We start from the raw sequence: 25,764 nt of genomic DNA, 5'->3' as shown, positions 1-25,764 counted from the left end.
CACCTGTGAACTTCTGCTGTGCCCTGAAGTTGTCTTGTCCATGCTTCACAACGTTTGTTTACTTTGTGCCCTGAACCGGAACTATGATCAAACTGATCTTTCGTGTGAGTCATGGACTGTGAACCCACGCGAGATTCACAACGGCGAAACACTGAATGAACTACAATAACATTTAAATCCCAGAACTCCCATGGTGCAGCACAACATCTATTGTTCACTGTTGTTAGCTATTGTCGCTAATTTCTACAAAAATATTAGTCCTATCAGTTTTTTGTTTTCACAGCGTTCATCCTTGATCCAAAATACATGAGCATACCACACGGCACGTCAGCTCCCCCCAGTTTCTCTGTGATCGAAGCCATACACGCAGAGGCCACTTGGTTGTTATAACATGCCAGCCAGGGACTGTGTGCCGTATAGAGCAGGGGTGGGCAGCGAGGGCCAAGACAGTGCAGGGTTTCTTGCAACCAGCCACCTCAGCAGGTGAGTTGCTGATGAGCTTCTCCCCTGAACATAAACACCGGATCATCAATGAAGTCACCTGCTGAGGTGATTAGTAGAAAAACGTTTAGAACAGAAACTTTATTGTCATTGCACATATATTCATACATACAACAAAACTTATCCTCTGTATTTAACCCATCCTAATTACACTTAGACACAAACCAACCACTAGGAGCACATGACTGCCCACCCCTGGTGTAGAGACACAAAACCTGTGCGTTCTTCAGAATTCTGGCATTCATCAGGGGTGTGCGCTGGTTGCTGCTCTGTTCATTGGGTGAGGAAACATTCATTGACTTTGACTTTGCTGGTGATGTTTTGATCCTTGTGGACTACAATGCTGGAGAAGCAGCATGAGGAGTTTGAGAGTCTGGGTTTGCAATTGTCCCAGATCAAGAGTGAGATTCAGGTTTTCAGTGACTTCCTTGGACTCAACCGTCACAGGTATATGTGATGAAATGTGATGTTGATACATTTGCAGGAGAATGATGGTCAAAGTCTTCAGGGTGCTGGTGCTTCTTGTCAAACTAGTTATCAGACTTGGAAGCTTTAGATAATGGCTGGATGTCTGCTATTGGGTCTCTTTGGAGAATCCTTGGGTACCACCAGAATGACTTTGGGTCAAACAAACCATTACTTTGGTACACACCGATGATATGTACTACTCATGTAGGGAGGGAACATCTGCTATGACATTTTGGTTGTGTGTCATGCTTTCCTGGGCACAGCCAAGCACACAGGCACCTCAGTGTGGATCCCAGCAACAAAAAAAAAACCATGGAGACACATTTCACCTGGCTGTAGAAGCCCAAAGGCTACTTTTCAGATATGGGGAAATCGACTGGTTGTCTGCCTTGGCGGTGGACCCTCCAGGATCCAGAGCAGTTTTGTCGTGTGTTGCTGCAGCACAGTGCATGAAACAACGCTAAGCACCAGTGTATGCTCCCAGAGAAGAACTGACCTGAGTAAGTGTTGGACTTCATTTACATGAGAAATATAAAAGAGTGTAGCACACTTAAATCTCTCTGGAGTACATCGTTCTCCAAAAGTGACCCTCCATGTAGGAGACCAGTGAGGGAAACCACAAAAACACAATGCAGGAATTATGGCCATCTGTGGCTGTGACTGGAGAAGATGCACAGAACACCTTTTCCCTGCTGCATCACCAACATGGTGGAGTAGAAAAGAACACATGAAATTTCAGCCCCAGTTTGTTAGAAAACACTTGGCAGACATGAGCTTAGATTTGAACTGTTTCGGGCCTCATTTTGACTGCAGTGGACACAAATCCATATATGGCTTGTCCAAACACATTGAGCAGGAAAGCTGCAAAGCTGGGGGCAAAGGGGTTGGATTTGTCCATTAGGCGTGAGCGTGCTTTTGTCTAGAACATGATATCATCCAATACGAGTGGCACCTGTGTAAACTGGACTGTGCCAGGTTCAACACATGACTGAGGAACTTGGTGCGCAAGTAAAAGATTTTTTTGATAGTAAATGGATTAGCATCAACCTGCCAGAGAGCACTGTGGACACCAAAGCTCCCTGAGGTGAAGCAGTAAAACAGGAAGGTGGAGTTTTGAGGTTTTTTCCGTAAGCAGATGAATTTTGTTTGTTTTCAATTCACTTTCATCATGTGTCTGAAAGAAGGGACAGGAAAAAGCTCATAAAAAAATGTTTTGTTGTTTTTCCTCTTCTATATTCAATAGCAATAAAGTGAATAAAATTGGTCCTAGCACAGAACCTTGTGGAACTCCATAATTAACTTTAGTCTGTGAAGAAGATTCCCCATTTACATGAACAAATTGTAATCTATTAGACAAATATGATTCAAACCACCGCAGCGCAGTGCCTTTAATACCTATGGCATGCTCTAATCTCTGTAATAAAATTTTATGGTCAACAGTATCAAAAGCAGCACTGAGATCTAACAGAACAAGCACAGAGATGAGTCCACTGTCCGAGGCCATAAGAAGATCATTTGTAACCTTCACTAATGCTGTTTCTGTACTATGATGAATTCTAAAACCTGACTGAAACTCTTCAAATAGACCATTCCTCTGCAGATGATCAGTTAGCTGTTTTACAACTACCCTTTCAAGAATTTTTGAGAGAAAAGGAAGGTTGGAGATTGGCCTATAATTAGCTAAGATAGCTGGGTCAAGTGATGGCTTTTAAGTAATGGTTTAATTACTGCCACCTTAAAAGCCTGTGGTACATAGCCAACTAACAAAGATAGATTGATCATATTTAAGATCGAAGCATTAATAATGGTAGGGCTTCCTTGAGCAGCCTGGTAGGAATGGGGTCTAATAAACATGTTGATGGTTTGGATGAAGTAACTAATGAGAATAACTCAGACAGAACAATCGGAGAGAAAGAGTCTAACCAAATACCGGCATCACTGAAAGCAGCCAAAGATAACGATACGTCTTTGGGATGGTTATGAGTAATTTTTTCTCTAATAGTTAAAATTTTGTTAGCAAAGAAAGTCATGAAGTCATTACTAGTTAAAGTTAATGGAATACTCAGCTCAATAGAGCTCTGACTCTTTGTCAGCCTGGCTACAGTGCTGAAAAGAAACCTGGGGTTGTTCTTATTTTCTTCAATTAGTGATGAGTAGAAAGATGTCCTAGCTTTACGAAGGGCTTTTTTATAGAGCAACAGACTCTTTTTCCAGGCTAAGTGAAGATCTTCTAAATTAGTGAGACGCCATTTCCTCTCCAACTTACGGGTTATCTGCTTTAAGCTACGAGTTTGTGAGTTATACCACGGAGTCAGACACTTCTGATTTAAAGCTCTCTTTTTCAGAGGAGCTACAGCATCCAAAGTTGTCTTCAATGAGGATGTAAAACTATTGACGAGATACTCTATCTCCCTTACAGAGTTTAGGTAGCTACTCTGCACTGTGTTGGTATATGGCATTAGAGAACATAAAGAAGGAATCATATCCTTAAACCTAGTTACAGCGCTTTCTGAAAGACTTCTAGTGTAATGAAACTTATTCCCCACTGCTGGGTAGTCCATCAGAGTAAATGTAAATGTTATTAAGAAATGATCAGACAGAAGGGAGTTATCAGGGAATACTGTTAAGTCTTCTATTTCCATACCATAAGTCAGAACAAGATCTAAGATATGATTAAAGTGGTGGGTGGACTCATTTACTTTTTGAGCAAAGCCAATAGAGTCTAATAATAGATTAAATGCAGTGTTGAGGCTGTCATTCTCAGCATCTGTGTGGATGTTAAAATCGCCCACTATAATTATCTTATCTGAGCTAAGCACTAAGTCAGACAAAAGGTCTGAAAATTCACAGAGAAACTCACAGTAACGACCAGGTGGACGATAGATAATAACAAATAAAACTGGTTTTTGGGACTTCCAATTTGGATGGACAAGACTAAGAGACAAGCTTTCAAATGAATTAAAGCTCTGTCTGGGTTTTGGATTAATTAATAAGCTGGAATGGAAGATTGCTGCTAATCCTCCACCCCGGCCCGTGCTACGAGCATTCTGACAGTTAGTGTGACTCGGGGGTGTTGACTCATTTAAACTAACATATTCATCCTGCTGTAACCAGGTTTCTGTTAGGCAGAATAAATCAATATGTTGATCAATTATTATATCATTTACCAACAGGGACTTAGAAGAGAGAGACCTAATGTTTAATAGACCACATTTAACTGTTTTAGTCTGTGGTGCAGTTGAAGGTGCTATATTATTTTTCTTTTTGAATTTTTATGCTTAAATAGATTTTTGCTGGTTATTGGTAGTCTGGGAGCAGGCACCGTCTCTACGGGGATGGGGTAATGAGGGGATGGCAGGGGGAGAGAAGCTGCAGAGAGGTGTGTAAGACTACAACTCTGCTTCCTGGTCCCAACCCTGGATAGTCACGGTTTGGAGGATTTAAGAAAATTGGCCAGATTTCTAGAAATGAGAGCTGCTCCATCCAAAGTGGGATGGCTGCCGTCTCTCCTAACAAGACCAGGTTTTCCCCAGAAGCTTTGCCAATTATCTATGAAGCCCACCTCATTTTTTGGACACCACTCAGACAGCCAGCAATTCAAGGAGAACATGCGGCTAAACATGTCACTCCCGGTCTGATTGGGGAGGGGCCCAGAGAAAACTACAGAGTCCGACATTGTTTTTGCAAAGTTACACACCGATTCAATGTTAATTTTAGTGACCTCCGATTGGCGTAACCGGGTGTCATTACTGCCGACGTGAATTACAATCTTACCAAATTTACGCTTAGCCTTAGCCAGCAGTTTCAAATTTCCTTCAATGTCGCCTGCTCTGGCCCCCGGAAGACAATTGACTATGGTTGCTGGTGTCGCTAACTTCACATTTCTCAAAACAGAGTCGCCAATAACCAGAGTTTGATCCTCGGCGGGTGTATCGTCGAGTGGGGAAAAACGGTTAAAGATGTGAACGGGTTGGCGGTGTACACGGGGCTTCTGTTTAGGGCTACGCTTCCTCCTCACAGTCACCCAGTCGGCCTGCTTTCCCGGCTGCTCGGGATCTGCCAGGGGGGAACTAACGGCGGCTAAGCTACCTTGGTCCGCACCGACTACAGGGGCCTTGCTAGCTGTAGAATTTTCCACGGTGCGGAGCCGAGTCTCCAATTCGCCCAGCCTGGCCTCCAAAGCTACGAATAAGCTACACTTATTACAAGTACCATTACTGCTAAAGGAGGCCGAGGAATAACTAAACATTTCACACCCAGAGCAGAAAAGTGCGGGAGAGACAGGAGAAGCCGCCATGCTAAATCGGCTAAGAGCTAGTAGCTACGCTAAGCTAGCGGATTCCTAAAAACACGCAAAGCGAATAATGTGTAAATAATTTAGAGGTGATTCAGCAGAAGGAGTGCTTTAGTTAAGGCACGTAAAGATTACACTGGGAAACAAATCGTAATCTAGATAACTAGATCAATCTAACTGCGCAGATCAAACAGCTAACAGATACAGAAAAACACCGCTGTGCTCCGGAACAAGAAGTGATACAATACCGCAGTGAGAGCCGACCACCAGTAGAGTCAAGTAAAAAAGTAAAAAAAAAAAAAAAAAAAAAAAAAAAAAAAAAAAAAAAAAAAAAAAAAGGTAAAAAAGTAAAAAAGTCTTGAAAAAGACTATTAGTTCAAAGTCCAAAGCAGCAGGTAGCAGTCTCTGTGTAAACAGTCCCAACAGAGAGCCAAAATTAACAGATACAGCAAAACACCGCTGTGCCCCCTTAGGCAGTATTATTAGACGGTATTGCTTAAATTTCATTGTTACGCAGATGATACCCAGCTTTATCTATCCATGAAGCCAGAGGACACACACCAATTAGCTAAACTGCAGGATTGTCTTACAGACATAAAGACATGGATGACCTCTAATTTCCTGCTTTTAAACTCAGATAAAACTGAAGTTATTGTACTTGGCCCCACAAATCTTAGAAACATGGTGTCTAACCAGATCCTTACTCTGGATGGCATTACCCTGACCTCTAGTAATACTGTGAGAAATCTTGGAGTCATTTTTGATCAGGATATGTCATTCAAAGTGCATATTAAACAAATATGTAGGACTGCTTTTTTGCATTTACGCAATATCTCTAAAATCAGAAAGGTCTTGTCTCAGAGTGATGCTGAAAAACTAATTCATGCATTTATTTCCTCTAGGCTGGACTATTGTAATTCATTATTATCAGGTTGTCCTAAAAGTTCCCTAAAAAGCCTTCAGTTAATTCAAAATGCTGCAGCTAGAGTACTGACGGGGACTAGAAGGAGAGAGCATATCTCACCCATATTGGCCTCTCTTCATTGGCTTCCTGTTAATTCTAGAATAGAATTTAAAATTCTTCTTCTTACTTATAAGGTTTTGAATAATCAGGTCCCATCTTATCTTAGGGACCTCGTAGTACCATATTACCCCAATAGAGCGCTTCGCTCTCAGACTGCAGGCTTACTTGTAGTTCCTAGGGTTTGTAAGAGTAGAATGGGAGGCAGAGCCTTCAGCTTTCAGGCTCCTCTCCTGTGGAACCAGCTCCCAATTCAGATCAGGGAGACAGACACCCTCTCTACTTTTAAGATTAGGCTTAAAACTTTCCTTTTTGCTAAAGCTTATAGTTAGGGCTGGATCAGGTGACCCTGAACCATCCCTTAGTTATGCTGCTATAGACGTAGACTGCTGGGGGGTTCCCATGATGCACTGTTTCTTTTTCTTTTTGCTCTGTATGCACCACTCTGCATTTAATCATTAGTGATCGATCTCTGCTCCCCTCCACAGCATGTCTTTTTCCTGGTTCTCTCCCTCAGCCCCAACCAGTCCCAGCAGAAGACTGCCCCTCCCTGAGCCTGGTTCTGCTGGAGGTTTCTTCCTGTTAAAAGGGAGTTTTTCCTTCCCACTGTAGCCAAGTGCTTGCTCACAGGGGGTCGTTTTGACCGTTGGGGTTTTACATAATTATTGTATGGCCTTGCCTTACAATATAAAGCGCCTTGGGGCAACTGTTTGTTGTGATTTGGCGCTATATAAAAAAAATTGATTGATTGATTGATTGATTATATGGTTTTGGCAGCACAACAGGTCATTCAGGTAACTGACAAGCAGAGTGTATGTGCACTATGAACTTGCTTATATAAGGTGTGTTTGAGTGTGAGACCGTATCAATGATGAGCTCTGCACCAGACCTAACCTCATTATGGCCACAGGAGGACAAATGGTGTCATGATTTAGATGACTCAGGCACTGGGTGTAAACTTGACACCTGCCCTGGGCTGAGTCCTGCTTTGCAGCAGTTCGAAGATGGGGCCCACAAGTCTTTCTCTATTCTAATGCAGCAGATAACAGAATATTTACAGAGGAATCCTTCAAATCTGGAAACAAGCACCAAAGTTGGCAAAAATACTCCTTAGACATTACTCTTTTGAAAAATTGAATTTTCAGTAGGCGGCCAGGTAGGGGTCAATTGAAGAATTACACAGGGGTCAAAATTTAAAAATGTTTCAATCATATTGAAAGCTATACCACATTATTTGTCTGATCACAATGATAGTAAAAAGGTATAGTTTGGACTATCTATGACTGAATGTTATGGAGTTATGGGGTAAAAACAGCAAGAATGGTAACAAAGGTCAGCATTAGTTTGTACAGGGGTCAGATGTTAAAGTTGCTCTAAATATTGTAAAATGTGATGCAAATTATTGGTTGAGTTAATAGGGTTTTAAAAAGGAATAGTTTGCATTATGTGGCATGCTTAGTTATCATGTTACAGGGTAACATGTCACGTCATAGAATCCAATGGATGTCGACATTGCTCTACCTTTACCTTGCAGACCAAGCATTTAACACAGTCAAAACTATTTCATTTATGAATCCTATTAGTTCAACCAATAATTTGCATCACTTTACCAAAATTGGAGCACTTTTAACTTCTGACCCCTGTATAAACTGAAATTGACCTTTGTCACCATTCTTGCTGTTTTTACCCCATAACATTCATAAATAGTCCAAACTATACATTTTTGGTATTGTCGTGATCAGACAAATAATGTGGTATAGCTTTTAATATGATTGGAGCATTTTTAAATTTTTACCCGTGTAATTATTCAACTGACCCCTACCTGGCTGCCTACTGAAAATTCAAGTGGATACTCAGTTTTTTCAAAAGAGTAATGTTTGAGGAGTATGTGTTCCAATGTTGGCGCTTGTTTCCAGAAACGAACAATTGTTACAGTTATCTGCTCCACTAATTCCATTCGACCACAAAGCTGTGGTTCAACAGACCAAAAAAAAAAATCACGATAACAGTTTCTCCAGTCACATCCACAGACACACAGACATTTCTGTGGGTGTCTTGATGGCTTCCCTCATTGGTCTCCATCCACGGTCACCAACAATTTGAGAACTGAATATGTTCTTGTGTCCATCCTCTGATCTGTCAAAAGAAAACTGGCTGTAATGGTGAACATTTCCTGTCTGTAGTTTTGAATATCACACAATGAAAGAGCTCATTTTTGTTGTTCAATAATTTGAATAGTTTACTAAATATTTTAATTGCATGAACTTGATTCATTTACATTTATTATTGTGAACATATTTTAAACTCTGTCTTTAAAAAACAGGAGGGACACTAATTGACATGAAATCTATGCAACACACAACATGGAACAGTAGCTCTACAACAGTTAGCTTTAAAATTTACGATTCGATGCCGTGCTGCTTCAGGAGAGCTTGAAGTTTCTGGTTCTCTTGTTCCTGGAACAGAGACACAAAAACAGTTAGGTTGCTTCAGTCATCTTGGTTAGTCTCTTTAAAGGTCACATTTAAATTGCACCAAGTTCCATCCACAACATGTAAATGGACATTTGAGGGGTTTTGTTTGATCTCGTGTGTGATTTTCCACACTGAATTTCAGCCCCCGTGCAGCTAACGTCACCTGATTTTGGATTTTATCCACCATCTTGGTTGGCAAAGTCCACTCCAGTAAGGTCTCTGTCCCTGTCAATGTCCAACTAAGTCCTTGTCTGGTAGTCCTGCTGGGTTTTGGGGAGGTGATGGTCTAGTGGTTAAGCGTTGGGCTTGAAACCAGAGGATCCTCGGTTCAAATCCCATCCTGACCGGAAAATCAATAAGGGCCCTTGGGCAAGGTCCTTAATCCCCAAGTTGCTCCCGGTGTGTAGTGAGCACCTTGTATGGCAGCACCCTGACATCAGAGTGAATGTGACTTTCTGTGGAATTCTGAAATGGCTTGTGATCCTCCACAGCGCCCATCAGTGGATTAAATTCGCATAAACCTGTGTTGTCTTTGAGGAATATTTACAGACCTTGGCTGCCCAGGTGGCACTCTGTGATCTTTGTGGAACCTGTGGCTGGTCTGAGTGAGTGCGTTGGAATGTCTGTTATACAGTTGTTCTGGATCAAGACTGATAAGATCCAGGCCTACAACAACTTCCTGGACTCAGCCAACAGTCGTGATCTGGATGCATTTCAGCAGAGATGTTCATGTCTCTGCTGGTCCTCAGTCTTTGAAACTGAGATGCCGGAAGAGGTGCTTATGGGGTCACTGGACAGAGGTGTTTGGCAATGTGGATACTTTAGCAGGAGAACAAAGGTCCAAGTCTTTTAGGATTTTGGTCTGTCTTTGGTTCCAGGTCTCTTCAGAGGATCTCTGGGTACCACTGCAATGAATGTGTACCAAAAACCTACTTCATATGAGGAGTACCACTTGCACATAACAGTCATGTGATGTATTTCTCTGATCATGATCCAGCATTCTGGTGCCTCAGTGCTGAAGATTCCAGCAACTGGAAAAGGCCAATAGGATGCCCACATATCATCTGGCTGTGGCAAATGGTTTGGTTACTTTCAAGAGGTGGGGATGGACCGGATGTCTGCCTGAGTGGTTGTCATCGAGGACCCAAGGTAGTTAGTCACATAATGTGGTGAATACTTGGACTTGTAGCACCAGTGCATGCTCCCAGACTTGACCTGACCTGCTGCAGGACTCCTTCTGTAAAGTTCAGAGATCCCAGCACAGAAAACTCACAGCTGGTAAGGGCAGGTCAGTCAAAATCCAAAGTGAAAGTTCAAACACAGGTATCAGTCATATATGTTTGTCAAGACTGCTTGTAAGGGATCAGGCAGGGATCCGATGACCAACAACCATGAAGGGAAAGTAACAAAAAAGGTATCTGGGATGGTGATCCCTTTTTCACCTCCTTCCAGGACACCTTCCTTCATTCTGACTGATTCTGTCATGTGGCTCTCCTGTTTCTTTTCTTTCCCTCATTTTCTACCAGATCTTCTCTGAGATCCACTGCTCCTGTAATTTGGTCTTGACCAGCCTCCACAAAAACATGTATTCACAGGCTGCATCCTGTTTCCACTGATCATCCTTGAGATGCTTCTACAGCTTAATTGGAGTCCAACTGATTGGACATGATTTGGAAAGGAACACACCTGTCTCCATGTAAGGTCCCACAGTTGTGCATGTCAGAGCATAAACCAAGCATGAATTCAAAGGAATTGTCTGTAGACCCTAAAGACAGGACTGTCTAGAGGCACAAATCTGGAGAAGGGTACAGAAACATTTCTACTGCTTAGAAGGTCCCAATGAGCACAGTGGCCTCCATCATCTGTAAATGGAAGAAGTTCAGATCCACCAAGACTCTTCCTTGAGCTGGCTGCCCGTCTAAACTAAGAAGAAACACTTGCCCAATGTTAAGTGTAATATCGAATGTCACAAATCTACTGAGGTGTCATATAAAACAAATAATGAATGATTTTCATTCATGCAAAGCAAAGAATATTTTCATTCATTAAAAGATAGAAAGTGTTATGGTGGGGCGTTGGGACAGACTAAATTGAACCCCGATAGCAGGTCAGCCAGACAAGAAGGCAGTTTAACAAAAACAGCAGTTTATTAAGTCACTACTGATATTAACTGAGGAATAATCTTTAGGTACAAGATGAGTTCAACAGAGGAATCTTCATAAAGGAGAGTTCAACACAGGAGTCTGCTTCATCAAAAAGGAGAGAGCAACTGAGCAGTCCTTCATAAACAGTGGATTCAACACAGGAATATCATCACAAAAAGGATGAGAGTCTTTCTTCATAAACAGTGAAGGCAACTGAGGAATATTTTCACAAAAGGAGAGAATAAATTCCACAATCAAAAAGGAAAACTTCAGCCACAAAACAGAGGTCCAAACTCAAAGTCAACTTCCTACTTATGTAGAAGATAAATGCAAAATAGAAAAATAGTAAGGTGGCTGGGAAAACTGAGGGAAAAACAGCCTCTTCCATAAAGGGGAAGAGCACACAGGAATAAAGCAGTCCAAAGAAAGATATTCAAAATGCAGAGTCAAGCAGAGTACTGACAACTGGAAGTGGTTTCAGGAAACCCAGAGTTAAAGACACCAACAACATTAAATGATCCCCAACCACGGCTAAAGCAGAAGCACTTTAAATAGAATGGGTCGCTGTTGTTATTTACTTCTGCCTGGGATGAGTGCAGCAGCAGGATGTGCTCTGAAGTTGAGGAACTTTTTAAACGCGGTCCAAAAAACACACTCGTGCACAGTCCGGCCGGTGTGCGCATCATGCATCAGGCTGCAGTTCACCTGTGTTACAGAGTCATTAAATACAGTTCTGCGTGTGCGACCATGGTTGAAAAAGTGATGGAGAAAAACCACGAACCAAAGGTTTCTCTTTAAACAACAACAAAAAAAAGCCCCCACAAGGAGGTGGCTGCTTTAATTGTATACACCCGCATGTTACATACACCTGTGTGGATCATATGACTTCCCAAAAATAAAACAAAAAACCAAAAAGATCCACAAACACAAAATCAGTGTTTCTTCTCGCTGGTTTTATTTCTTCCACGGCTTACAGTCATCTTGACGCCGGTGAGTTCAATTTTATACTTTGTGTTGATCCGTTTGTCTGCAAAATCGCTCTTTTGCACGTGTTAAACTGTTTGATTTCAAAATGAACTGAAAATCAGATCGTTAGTTTGCACCCCTCATCATAACTTCAGTCACAGCTTATTGTGCATAAATGTGGAGCTGCACAAAGAAAACCAAAAGAAAAAAAAAATAGAGAAGGGGAGGTTAGTTTTTAATGTGATGTGTTGGAACCACTGATTTCTATTGGAACACAGGGTGATCATGTGATCCATCTTCCACCTGTACTGGTCACAATTCTGAGCCAAACCACATCTGATCCTTGAGACTAAATGCTGCAAAGTGAAAATATTTCAAACGGGTTGTCATCCATCTGGATGTGATGTGTTTTTTTTATGCATGGTGCTGATCTGTCAGTGTGTGATGGACCGGTGTGGCCTCGCCCAGCACGTGACATCATCATGGTTCCTTCTATTGCCAAACACATGAGTGCAGCTGCAGGTGGAAGTAATTATGAGTAACAACGTGTAAGGACAAAAACAATCACTAGAGGGAGATAAAACCAAGGCAAAGACTAAGACCTGTAGGAATATAAATAAACACCAGAGAGCGATATAGAGTCAGACCACACAGACACAGGATGACCAGAGAAAAGATGAACAAATAAAAATGAGAAAGGCTGTGATAAAAACAGACAAAGAGTGGTGAAACGAGGAAAGAAAGCAGGGTGTGGCACAAATTAAAGAGGAACTGGGACAGACAGTGGAGAGCTCTGAACAAAGAGAGAGAAAAACTCATACCCAAATTAAACATGAAAGGATGGGAGCAAAAAAGGTCTAAAAGGAAGATGATAGGAAAGGCCAAAAAAAAAAACACCACACCAGAAAATACCATACTCACCTGTGTCTTGTTGAATGGTATATTCCTTTTTTCAACTCATGCAAATATTCTTACCACTGCACTCACAAACATTCATTAATTGTTTATTAACTAATGTCAGTTCTCACTTTGTGTCAGTTTTTATGTGATGGAACTTTCTTTTTTCATGACCAAGTAAATAAAAAATGTGATGACAAAAAAACCTTAAAAATGTCAAAGTCAGTCCTGATTCTCTTACTGTTTTGTGTTTGTTACTACAGATAATACTCAATTTCGCACAGTGAGTTTGTGAGGTATGGTCATAATTTATAGTGTTCATCAAATGTTTACAATTTTTTCCAGCATTACAAACAATAACAACAAAGATGGTCCCTTCACCACCAGGACCTTTGATTTTTGTATCTGATTTGAAGTGACGAGGTTGGACGTCAGTACCAGTTCATCAATGCGCTCTTGTAGCTCAGTGGCTCTGTGGACGAGGTGGTCGTAGCTCTCCTTCAGTTTGTGGGTTCTCTGTTCGGCACGGGTCTTCACCGACACCAGGATACCTGACCCAAAACACATCACAATTACATTCTTTTGTTTGGTCACATTTCTGTGCAGACATGATGCAAATCCTTTTTTATTGGGGGGGGGGAGCTCAAATGTAGTTAAAAGATAAATGCATAGCACTGACAAACTCTATTAAACCTGTGTGGGCCCAGAGGAAAAATGCAGTCAACAAAATATTACAAAGGCTGCCTTTGTAAAAAGAATTTAAAAGCATTTGTTCAGTTTTGTAGTAATTAATTAGTTTACTTTAAAAGTATGGCAGAGTCAGTTTGAGGAAAAATATGGATGTTTTGTCACATCCATATTATGTTTTATAAATACTGTTTCAATTTCTTTGTTTGGCGTTCTCGAAGGGTGGATCTCCTGCGAGAGAGAAGTTCTCCGGGATTCAGACCTGTTTTTCACCGTGATTTTGAATAAATTTAATCAGAGAAATAGTTTGACTTTGTACTTTGTAAGGGACAACATTACAATAAGGACCAGGGTAAAACTCACAAGGTAAAATAAGGTAAAGTACAGTCAAATCTTCGTCTTTCAGCTGGTCCCATTAGGGGGCACAAGAGCAGATCAATCCTTTCCATCTCACCCTGTCTTCTGTAACTTCCTCTGTCACAACAACCACCTGCATGTCCTCCCTCAGCAAATCCATAAACCTCCTCTTTGGTCTCCCTCTTCTCTTGACACACTGTCATAAGCTTTCTCTCAATCCATAAACACAAAATGTAACTCTTTCTGGCCTTCTCTATACTTCTCCTTCAGCACTCGCAGAGCAAACACTTCATCTGTAGTGCTCTTTCTTGGCATGAAACCATAGTGCTGACCGGGTCAGTGAGTTTCTGTGCTCCTGACAGACCCTTGCATCTTTTATCCAGTACTGGAGTCGTAGGGAAAACAAAATAATTGTCAAAGAAAAGATCATCAAATTGTATAAAACAGGAAAGGATATAAAAAGATATCCAAGGGACTGAGAATGGCAATCAACAGTGTTCAAACTCTAATTAAGAAGTGGAAAATGAGGGATTCTGTTGGAACAAAACCACGGTCAGGTCGACCAACAAAAATTTCAGCAACTGTTGCCAGGAAATTTGTTCCCATAAATAACAGCTGAAATATGTGCATATCTTTCGAGATGCACAATAAGGAGATAGTTTCTCTTGTTATTATGATTTAAAAAAAGAATAAATCATCTTCTTCCACATCATTGATGTGAGTGCACACAATGTGTTTGTAATATGGTGTGAAATATGGAACAGGGGAAAAATGAGCTGAAGGAGGACTGTCCTGGAACAGCTTGGTAATGCACTGGTTAAACCTCAGGGACCTGTCACACCTTGAAGATTTCGCCAGCATTTGCTGACTTATGAAAAATATGCCAAATACGCTGGCTACATTGAATAAGTTATGCAACTGTCACACTTTAATGATTTAGCCAGTGTATGGTAATAGCCCCGTTTCCACCAAACAGTCCAGGTCGGTAATGCACGGTATGGTACAGGTCAGAACGGTTAAGTCTGGCTTGGTTTGTGCTTCCACCGTTGGTAGAACTCTTTTGTTTGGTAGGTGAAACACGTAAATATTGACGAGCACATCATGCAGCACATGTAAGCTGTGGCGCGGCCTCACCCCCTCCACACGGAGGCAAAACAGAGTAATTTAACATTTTTTGAAATTTTATTTTATTTTTCTCTTGGTGGATCATGGGATTCATTTTCATTGTGTACAGAATGCTGAAAAATCAACTGATGCCTGTGGTAAACGCTGATGTGAATGAATGGGGTGCTGCGACTCTTTCAGCTTTTAAAATAAGTTAATTGTCTTGTTGTGACACAAGACGCTGGCATTCTTTGGTTCAGACTGAGAAATGCACTGAGAACGAACAAACCACAGATAGACTTCTTTTAAAATGCTACGTTTCTTCAACCATGACAAGGAACTAAAGAATTTTCAGACATCATTTTCAAATATCAGGACAGTTTATGTAGATAAGTTCTCATCTGGCTGTGATGATGAATCTGACTGAGACAACATAACTAGTAATATTAAGACTTTATATTTACTCTGTGTGTGAATGGTTTTAATATTTGTAACAGTCTGAACTGTTCGCATGAGGACTGCAGCTTTCAGTTGTTGAGCCAATCAATGGACAGTGTCATTGGACGTATTTCAAATTATGAGAGGGTCACCTTCCTGCGCCTTTGGCGCAGTTTGGACTATTTGGCCTTCTTTGAGTCCCTGAATGGATTCCTGTATGGGGCTCCAGTGGGGGACTCCACTATTCTGCTGGGGGACTTCAATGCACACGTGGGCATTGACAGAGATACCTGGAGAGGTGTGATTGGGAGGAACTGCCTCCCTGATCTAAAGCAGAATGGTTGTTTGTTGTTGGACTTCTGTGCAAGTCTTGCACTGTCCATAACAAAACACGATGTTCAAACGGGATGCTCATAAGTGTACATGGTACCAGAGCTCCCTAGGCTGAAGGTCAATGATCAATTTTTTGATCGTATCATCTGAACTGAGGCCACATGTTCTGGACACTTGGATGAAGAGAGGGACAGAGCTGCCAACTGATCACCATCTGGTGCTGAGTTGGATCAGAGGGTGGAGAAGGACTTTGGACAGACCTGGTAAGCCTAAATGGATAGCCTAAATGAACCATCAACATGTTTATTAGACCCCATTCCTACCAGGCTGCTCAAGGAAGCCCTACCATTATTTAATGCTTCGATCTTAAATATGATCAATCTATCTTTGTTAGTTGGCTATGTACCACAGGCTTTTAAGGTGGCAGTAATTAAACCATTACTTAAAAAGCCATCACTTGACCCAGCTATCTTAGCTAATTATAGGCCAATCTCCAACCTTCCTTTTCTCTCAAAAATTCTTGAAAGGGTAGTTGTAAAACAGCTAACTGATCATCTGCAGAGGAATGGTCTATTTGAAGAGTTTCAGTCAGGTTTTAGAATTCATCATAGTACAGAAACAGCATTAGTGAAGGTTACAAATGATCTTCTTATGGCCTCGGACAGTGGACTCATCTCTGTGCTTGTTCTGTTAGACCTCAGTGCTGCTTTTGATACTGTTGACCATAAAATTTTATTACAGAGATTAGAGCATGCCATAGGTATTAAAGGCACTGCGCTGCGGTGGTTTGAATCATATTTGTCTAATAGATTACAATTTGTTGATGTAAATGGGGAATCTTCTTCACAGACTAAAGTTAATTATGGAGTTCCACAAGGTTCTGTGCTAGGACCAATTTTATTCACTTTATACATGCTTCCCTTAGGCAGTATTATTAGACGGTATTGCTTAAATTTTCATTGTTACGCAGATGATACCCAGCTTTATCTATCCATGAAGCCAGAGGACACACACCAATTAGCTAAACTGCAGGATTGTCTTACAGACATAAAGACATGGATGACCTCTAATTTCCTGCTTTTAAACTCAGATAAAACTGAAGTTATTGTACTTGGCCCCACAAATCTTAGAAACATGGTGTCTAACCAGATCCTTACTCTGGATGGCATTACCCTGACCTCTAGTAATACTGTGAGAAATCTTGGAGTCATTTTTGATCAGGATATGTCATTCAAAGCGCATATTAAACAAATATGTAGGACTGCTTTTTTGCATTTACGCAATATCTCTAAAATCAGAAAGGTCTTGTCTCAGAGTGATGCTGAAAAACTAATTCATGCATTTATTTCCTCTAGGCTGGACTATTGTAATTCATTATTATCAGGTTGTCCTAAAAGTTCCCTAAAAAGCCTTCAGTTAATTCAAAATGCTGCAGCTAGAGTACTGACGGGGACTAGAAGGAGAGAGCATATCTCACCCATATTGGCCTCTCTTCATTGGCTTCCTGTTAATTCTAGAATAGAATTTAAAATTCTTCTTCTTACTTATAAGGTTTTGAATAATCAGGTCCCATCTTATCTTAGGGACCTCGTAGTACCATATCACCCCAATAGAGCGCTTCGCTCTCAGACTGCAGGCTTACTTGTAGTTCCTAGGGTTTGTAAGAGTAGAATGGGAGGCAGAGCCTTCAGCTTTCAGGCTCCTCTCCTGTGGAACCAGCTCCCAATTCGGATCAGGGAGACAGACACCCTCTCTACTTTTAAGATTAGGCTTAAAACTTTCCTTTTTGCTAAAGCTTATAGTTAGGGCTGGATCAGGTGACCCTGAACAATCCCTTAGTTATGCTGCTATAGACGTAGACTGCTGGGGGGTTCCCATGATGCACTGTTTCTTTCTCTTTTTGCTCTGTATGCACCACTCTGCATTTAATCATTAGTGATTGATCTCTGCTCCCCTCCACAGCATGTCTTTTTCCTGGTTCTCTCCCTCAGCCCCAACCAGTCCCAGCAGAAGACTGCCCCTCCCTGAGCCTGGTTCTGCTGGAGGTTTCTTCCTGTTAAAAGGGAGTTTTTCCTTCCCACTGTAGCCAAGTGCTTGCTCACAGGGGGTCATTTTGACCGTTGGGGTTTTACATAATTATTGTATGGCCTTGCCTTACAATATAAAGCGCCTTGGGGCAACTGTTTGTTGTGATTTGGCGCTATATAAAAAAATTGATTGATTGATTGATTGATAGTGCCGGTGAACTTTGAATGTCTGGAGGAGCCCACTGTCTGACAGATCTTCAACTCACACCTCCGGCAGAGCTTTTCTGGCTTCCCTGTGATGGTCTAGTGGTTAAGGTGTTGGGCTTGAGTCCAGAAGATCATGGGTTCAAATCCCCGCCTGACTGGAAAATCACTCAGGGCCCCTGGGCAAGGCCTTTAATCCCCTATTGCTCCCTGTGTGTAGTGAGCACCTTGTATGGCAGCACCCTGACATCGGGGTGAATGTGAGGCATAATTGTAAAGCGCTTTGAGCGTCTGATGCAGATGGAAAAGCGCTATATAAATGCAGTCCATTTACCATTCCCTGTGAAGGTGGGGGCATTGAAACAGAGCTTCCATTACTGAAGCCACAGCTGTGGCCTGAAGGTCTTAGGTGCCTCAAGGGGCGGCAACCCTCAAACACGGTGGTGGACACCAGTGGTAGGGAAGCCATCTGACTGAAGGAGTCCTTTCGGGATATGTTATCTCGGAGGAGTCCAGGAAGCAGTTGCAAGGTACCGACAGATCCAAAGAGTGTCAGCCTCTGTTGTGACTGAGGCAAAGCAGTGGGTGTGGGAGAAATTCGGAGTAACCATAGAGAAGGAGTTTTGGTCAGCACCAAGGTACTTCTGGCGGACCGTGAGGCACCTCAGTAGAGGGAAATCTCTACTGAGGTCTTGAGCTGGGACTTCGGCAAGGGCGGTCGCATCGCCTGCTCCTCTCTCCTCTGTGTGTTTCTCTATCTCTGCTCCAACCTTCAAAGTCCCTACTTCACGAGACTGTGAATTCTTCAAACTATATTGGAATAACCATGGAATTGATAAGCTGATCTCTGAACACTACTGACACCATTTTTTCAACAAGGAAATCAGGGCTAGGGGACCCTGCGTGCCCAGATGGAACCTACCCTGCGGGCTATGTTCTCGACGCCTGGGAGAAGTGGCGCATCACATGCTTGACTCCACTCTCTGTGGAGGACGTCCAAGATTTATTTTTATTTGATTTTATAGTAGGAGGGCTGGCGCTTGTTGGTTTATGCGCTGCCCTGACCTACTGGAGAACTGGCAAGACGGCTGACACCTGAACCACAACCACTCACTTGTCCGTCATGATTAATGAGGTGGGCAAAGTGGTACAATCTCAGACTGCGTTAACCCATGAAATCAGACACAAGTTGGAAAACACCTCGGAGCAACTGTCCGCCTTGCAAAGGAAGATATCGGAGACCAGGGAATACTTGTGAATTGGATTTGATCGGTCAGTGAAGCCGTTAATGGAAATTCTGTGATTCTCTCCTTAACCCTAAACATGACAGGCTTATCAGCCACCGAAGATCAAAATGCCCTGTTTGTTTTCCTCCAGAGGAATCTCTACAGCCTTGGTGAACCATTCGGCTCCCCCTCTTATCTTTCTGCCTCCCCTACAGATGTTGTCAAGGCAACTCCAGACATTTTGCACAAACGGTCAGTAACTGATATAAACTCATCTGCATGATGCACGCCTCCTATACCAAGATTTCTACCACCCCCCTTGTGTCTCTGACCCTACCCCCCCAGGCCTCTGCTCTGCCGCTCCCCCAAGCTCGCAGCCGCGCAGGAGACTGCACCACACACACACACACACACACACACACACACACACACACACACACACACACACACACACACACACACACACACACACACACACACACACACACACACACACACACACACACACACACACACACACACACACACACACATTTCCACAATTCGGATGATGGACTGTCTTAAAGTTTAGCATACACAAACAATCAAATGTATATGTGCAGTGTTTTAATTCTGATGTTTGCCATTATTACAGTACATTCAACTACAACCCCTGGCAAAAATTATGGAATCATCGGCCTCGGAGGATGTTCATTCAGTTGTTTAATTTTGTAGAAAAAAAGCAGATCACAGACATGACACAAAACTACAGTCATTTCAAATGGCAACTTTCTGGCTTTAAGAAACACTATAAGAAATCAGGAAAAAAAATTGTGGCAGTCAGTAACGGTTACTTTTTTTAGACCAAGCAGAGGGAAAAAAATATGGATTCACTCAATTCTGAGGAATAAATTATGGAATCACCCTGTAAATTTTCATCCCCAAAACTAACACCTGCATCAAATCAGATCTGCTCGTTAGTCTGCATCTAAAAAGGAGTGATCACACCTTGGAGAGCTGTTGCACCAAGTGGACTGACATGAATCATGGCTCCAACACGAGAGATGTCAATTGAAACAAAGGAGAGGATTATCAAACTCTTAAAAGAGGGTAAATCATCACGCAATGTTGCAAAAGATGTTGGTTGTTCACAGTCAGCTGTGTCTAAACTCTGGACCAAATACAAACAACATGGGAAGGTTGTTAAAGGCAAACATACTGGTAGACCAAGGAAGACATCAAAGCGTCAAGACAGAAAACTTAAAGCAATATGTCTCAAAAATAAAAAATGCACAACAAAACAAATGAGGAACGAATGGGAGGAAACTGGAGTCAACGTCTGTGACCGAACTGTAAGAAACCGCCTAAAGGAAATGGGATTTACATACAGAAAAGCTAAACAAAAGCCATCATTAACACCTCAACAGAAAAAAACAAGGTTACAATGGGCTAAGGAAAAACAATCGTGGACTGTGGATGACTGGATGAAAGTCATATTCAGTGATGAATCTCGAATCTGCATTGGGCAAGGTGATGATGCTGGAACTTTTGTTTGGTGCCGTTCCAGTGAGATTTATAAAGATGACTGCCTGAAGAGAACATGTAAATTTCCACAGTCATTGATGATATGGGGCTGCATGTCAGGTAAAGGCACTGGGGAGATGGCTGTCATTACATCATCAATAAATGCACAAGTTTACGTTGATATTTTGGACACTTTTCTTATCCCATCAATTGAAAGGATGTTTGGGGATGATGAAATCATTTTTCAAGATGATAATGCATCTTGCCATAGAGCAAAAACTGTGAAAACATTCCTTGCAAAAAGACACATAGGGTCAATGTCATGGCCTGCAAATAGTCCGAATCTTAATCCAATTGAAAATCTTTGGTGGAAGTTGAAGAAAATGGTCCATGACAAGGCTTCAACCTGCAAAGCTGATCTGGCAACAGCAATCAGAGAAAGTTGGAGCCAGATTGATGAAGAGTACTGTTTGTCACTCATTAAGTCCATGCCTCAGAGACTGCAAGCTGTTACAAAAGCCAGAGGTGGTGCAACAAAATACTAGTGATGTGTTGGAGCGTTCTTTTTTTTTTTTCATGATTCCATAATTTTTTCCTCAGAATTGTGTGAGTCCATATTTTTTCCCTCTGCTTGGTCTAAAAAAGTAACTGTTACTGACTGCCACAATTTTTTTCCTGATTTCTTATAGTGTTTCTTAAAGCCAGAAAGTTGCCATTTGAAATGACTTTAGTTTTGTGTCATGTCTGTGATCTGCTTTTTTTCTACAAAATTAAACAACTGAATGAACATCCTCCGAGGCCGGTGATTCCATAATTTTTGCCAGGGGTTGTAGTAATAATTGTGGATTAATTGCTGTATTTTTTGTCTGAGGTAATTGGGTGTGATATGAATTGCCCTTTTTGGGATCAGTAAAGTTGTTTGAATCTTCAATCTTGAAATGGGGAACCATCCAAGCTGTATACAGTAAGGATGGGTCTTGGTTTACTTCAACTGAGGATGTAATTGAGGAACTAGTGCATCAGACTGTTCTCGGGGCCATCCAATCTCTCACAAACCGAGAGCTGGCCTCCACCAGGGCTGCACCTTGTCACCAATCATGTTTGTGATATTCATGGACAGAATATCGAGGCGTAGTCAGGGGGAACAGGGCCTTCAGTTTTGTGGGCTCAGGGTCTCATCACTGATTTTTGCAAATGATGTGGTCCTGTTGGCTTCATCACCCTGTGACCTCCAGCACTCACTGGATTGGTTCGCAGCGAGTGTGAAACAGCTGGGATGAGGATCAACACCACTAAATCTGAGGCCATTGTTCTCTGCAGGAAACCGATGGATTGCTGACTCCGGGAAGGGAATGAGGTGTTGCCCCACGTGAACGAGTTCAAGTATGTTGGGGTCTTGTTCACGAGTGAGGGGACAATGGAGTGTGAGATTGCTGCGCCGGAGACTGCGCAGCAGAGACAGTATTGCATTCACTCTGCCGTACTGTTGTGGCGAAAAAGCAGCTGAGCCAAAAGGCAAAGCTCCTGATCTATTCGCCAACCTTTGTTCCTACTCTCACCTATGGTCAGAGTATGGAATCGAGCCTTATTGTCATTGTACATAGATACATACAACATAATTTGTCCTCTGCATTGCATTTAACCCATCCTAAATATAGTCAGACACAATCCAACCACTAGGAGCAGTGGGCAGCCACAGTTCAGCTCCCAGGGACCAACTCCAGATGTAGAGACGCTGCCTTGGTCAGAGGCAGAGAAATGAGCAGACCCTAAATAAGCATGTTTTTGATTGTTGGAGAAAATCGGAGTCCCTGGAGGAAACCCACGCAGACACTGGGAGAACATGCAAACTCCACACAGAAAGGGAAGGGAAGCGAACCCACGGCCTTCTTCCTGTGAGGCACCAGTGCTAACCACTAATCCACCATGCCACCCATAAAATAAAAACACTTTGCAGCACCCGTGATTTTAATCCCCTGTTAAGGGGATATACCAATGAGCTACATTAGTGCATGAGGGCTGGGTCATGACTGAAAGAACTAGATCGCGGGTACCTTTGGCCAAAATGGGTTTCCTCAGGAGAGTTGCTGGTGTCTCCCTTAGAGATAAGGTGAGAAGCTTGGCTATCCGTGAGGAGCTTGGAGTCGAGCCACTGCTCCTTTGCATTGAAAGGAGCCAGCTGAGGTGGTTTGGGCATCTGGTAAGGATGCCCCCTGGGCACCTGTTCCAGGCATGTCCAGCTGGGAGGAGACACCGGAGAAGACCCAGGACTCGGTGGAGAGATTATATCTCCACACTGGCCTGGGAATGCCTCAGTATTCCCCAGTCAGGGGTGATTAATGTGGCCCAGGAAAGGGAAGTTTGGAGTCCCCTGCTGTAGCTGTTGCCACCTCGACCCGATCCCGGATAAGCGGTTTAAGATGAGTGAGTGTGAGTAACTTACAAGAAACGTGTCGACAACTGCATAATTTACCTACAACTTATGTCCCGCATATGCAGGACGTATGAGTAATACGCCAGTGTAAGTCGAAAATATTTGTGCATGCCCAAAATTTTTCAATGTACTCACCGTATTACGATATATATTACTGTACTTCAACATGCTCTTAACTTACAAAACTTACTCATAATATATTAGACATATGCCAACATATGCCAGCATTTTGTAATACGGTCAGCAAACGCTGGCTAAATCGTCAAAGGTGGGACAGGGGTATCAGACTGAGAAAACACAGTGCTTTCCAAGAACATCAACAGCTGCTGCAGCTATTGAGAGGAATATACAGACAGAAACAAACACCTCAACTCCTCCAATGGCACAAACCACGGGCAAGAAACATGGCAGGTGTCAGCTTGTCCCACCCAAAATGATTCAAAGACCAGCATGAACTATTTGCTATGGAAGAAATATGCCTGCAAGGAGCATGCACACACTCTCTGCACATCCTGTGTGTGTAAAGTAGTGCAAACTAGAAGCTTGACTGTGAGGATAAAGAAGTGTTCCATGTTTGGACTATCTGACTGATGTTCTCATTGTGATTTTCTGTTTCACAAATGGGTGAATTTTCAAACATGTAAACCTTTTCACACACACCAAAACAACAACAACAAAAAATCTCCAACTCTGCCACTGCTGGTCCCAAACACAGATAGCAAAAGAGAAGGGGTGAGTGAGACGTTTAGTGAAAAATATGTTACAAAAAAAGGAGATAAAAATAAGTAAATAAAAACGTCTGTAAAAGGAAAGGGGGTACTCACCAACGTCAATCAATATGGTTCATTCTGTGAGAGTCATGAATGTGCATCCCAATTAGAAAAGATTTGGATGAAAGATTTTCAAGATACACTAAGTCTAAAGCTGAAAGTTTAACCTGATGGTGGTGCTGCAGGAAAGGTCATATTACCAGAACCAATAGGGTTCATACTCTTGTGGTCATTAATGTCAGTACTCATTTAAAGTTTGAGAAAGTAGGTTGGGTTCATTTCAGTGCCTGACTCAAAAACTTGGTCAATTTTCTTTAATTCATTTTCTGGAGGTAAATATCTCCGGGGTGAGATTGACCCCAAGGGTAAAATGTCACTCAGTTATCTTCAACCGCTTATCTGGGATCAGGCCGCGGGGGCAACAGTTCCAGCAGGGGACCCCAAACTCCCCTTTCCCGGGCCACATTAACCACCTCTGACTGGTGGATCCCGAGGCGTTCCCAGGCCATGATATAATCTCGCCACCTAGTCCTGGGTCTTACCTGGGGTAGATATGTCAGAGATGCTGTCCTTAAAAGGTCATCACTCAATGTAAGGCAACATGCGTATCTCACTGGAAGTATGGATTAGGTTGTTTTCTCGATATTCAGGGAGCATTTGATAATGTATCAGTTGATTCTATCAAAGTAGCTCTGCAGTCCAAACATGTGAACAGAACTGTAACCAGATGGATTGTTGCCATGCTTTTATGTACAAAGGCAATGACTTCACTTGGTGACAGTACAGTGACAATGGCAGTGAAGCGCAGGTGTCCTCAAGGAGGGGTTATCTCTCCTTCTTGCTGGTTACTTGTTGTGGACAGCCTTCTCATTGAGTTAAATCATCTCACACTGTACACCCAAGGGTGTGAGGATGATTTAGCTGTCTTTAGTGAGGAATTCTGTTTGAGGACTGTTTCAGAACTCAGGCAGAATGCTCACAGGATAGTAAAGTGGTGTGTGTCCAATAGTTTGTCTGTGATCAGGAAACAGCACCACAAATGATGGCAGCGCTTGAGTGACTGCAGGCAGGCATGACAGCTCATGGAAGGACCAAACATAAGGTTTTCCAGGAATCTAGTTGGCCAACCTAGAAGTATAATAAGTACAGTGGTTGGGACTCTCAAAGGTCACAACCTATTGAACAGACACGGAATGATAATGAGACTCAATAGGTCAGTACATGTACAGCCTGTGGGGAAGAACCTGAGTTATCACTCCACTTTTTGGGCCAGTGCCCAGCTTGGGGTAGACTGAGGCAGAGGGTTTTGGGTTCCTTTATTGTAGAACCTGACCAGATTAGGAAACTAGGAAGTTAAGAAACGTGGTATCCTTTCTCGAGGGCACCAAAAGTTTTAACTAAGTAGGTTCATTTTCACTGATGCCGGTAACGTGTTACTTAGTAAGCGTTACTCTAATCTAACCACTTTTTTTTAGTAACGAGTAATCTAACGCGTTAACCTTTCCAAATCAGTAATCAGATTAAAGTTACTTCTCCAAGTCACTGTGCGTTAATATTGTTTTTGCACTGTGGGTCGAAAGCAGCATTAAACTTGGTCCATGGGCAGGAGGTCGGGGTTCGACTGAACTGCCCACTTTAAGTGAGCTTTTCATCCGCGGTTTTCTATAGCAACTCGACTCGTCCTCACCTCTTAAAGCGCGGTGACAACAGCCCACCTGCACTGAGCTTCACAAAAAACATTTTTATGCTTTTTTTCTCCTTTATTTAGAATTCTGAGCTGAGCTGCTCCGTATCTGCTGCTAAACAGCTGATCCTCCGCGACGAGTCAACAACTAACACTATTTTCCACTCAAATGCACCTAAACTCTCTTTCTGAGGACCACAGGATGTGAAAACGCAATAAAACTTTCTTACCT

At 42.4% G+C, this 25,764-nt stretch overlaps 1 protein-coding gene across 3 annotated transcripts in view; it reads right to left on the bottom strand.

Moving 5' to 3' along the window:
• Nucleotides 1-8,486: 8,486 nt before the first annotated feature.
• The window catches only part of hvcn1 (hydrogen voltage-gated channel 1), a 75,736-nt gene continuing 58,458 nt past the window's right edge, over nt 8,487-25,764 (bottom strand). For all 3 annotated transcript variants that reach the window (XM_034180881.1, XM_034180879.1, XM_034180880.1), the window contains 2 exons: nt 13,204-13,316; nt 8,487-8,740 (listed from right to left, as the gene is read on the bottom strand). In XM_034180881.1, coding sequence (XP_034036772.1) covers nt 8,684-8,740; nt 13,204-13,316 — 170 coding nt within the window. In that variant the 3' untranslated portion in view covers nt 8,487-8,683. The remainder of the gene's footprint in view (nt 8,741-13,203; nt 13,317-25,764) is intronic.

The sequence above is a fragment of the Thalassophryne amazonica genome, chromosome 11 (genome assembly GCF_902500255.1).
Source record: "Thalassophryne amazonica chromosome 11, fThaAma1.1, whole genome shotgun sequence".
NCBI classification, from domain to species: domain Eukaryota; kingdom Metazoa; phylum Chordata; class Actinopteri; order Batrachoidiformes; family Batrachoididae; genus Thalassophryne; species Thalassophryne amazonica.
Note: the sequence above shows the minus strand (reverse complement) of the source record. Positions and strands in the feature narration are given on the sequence as shown.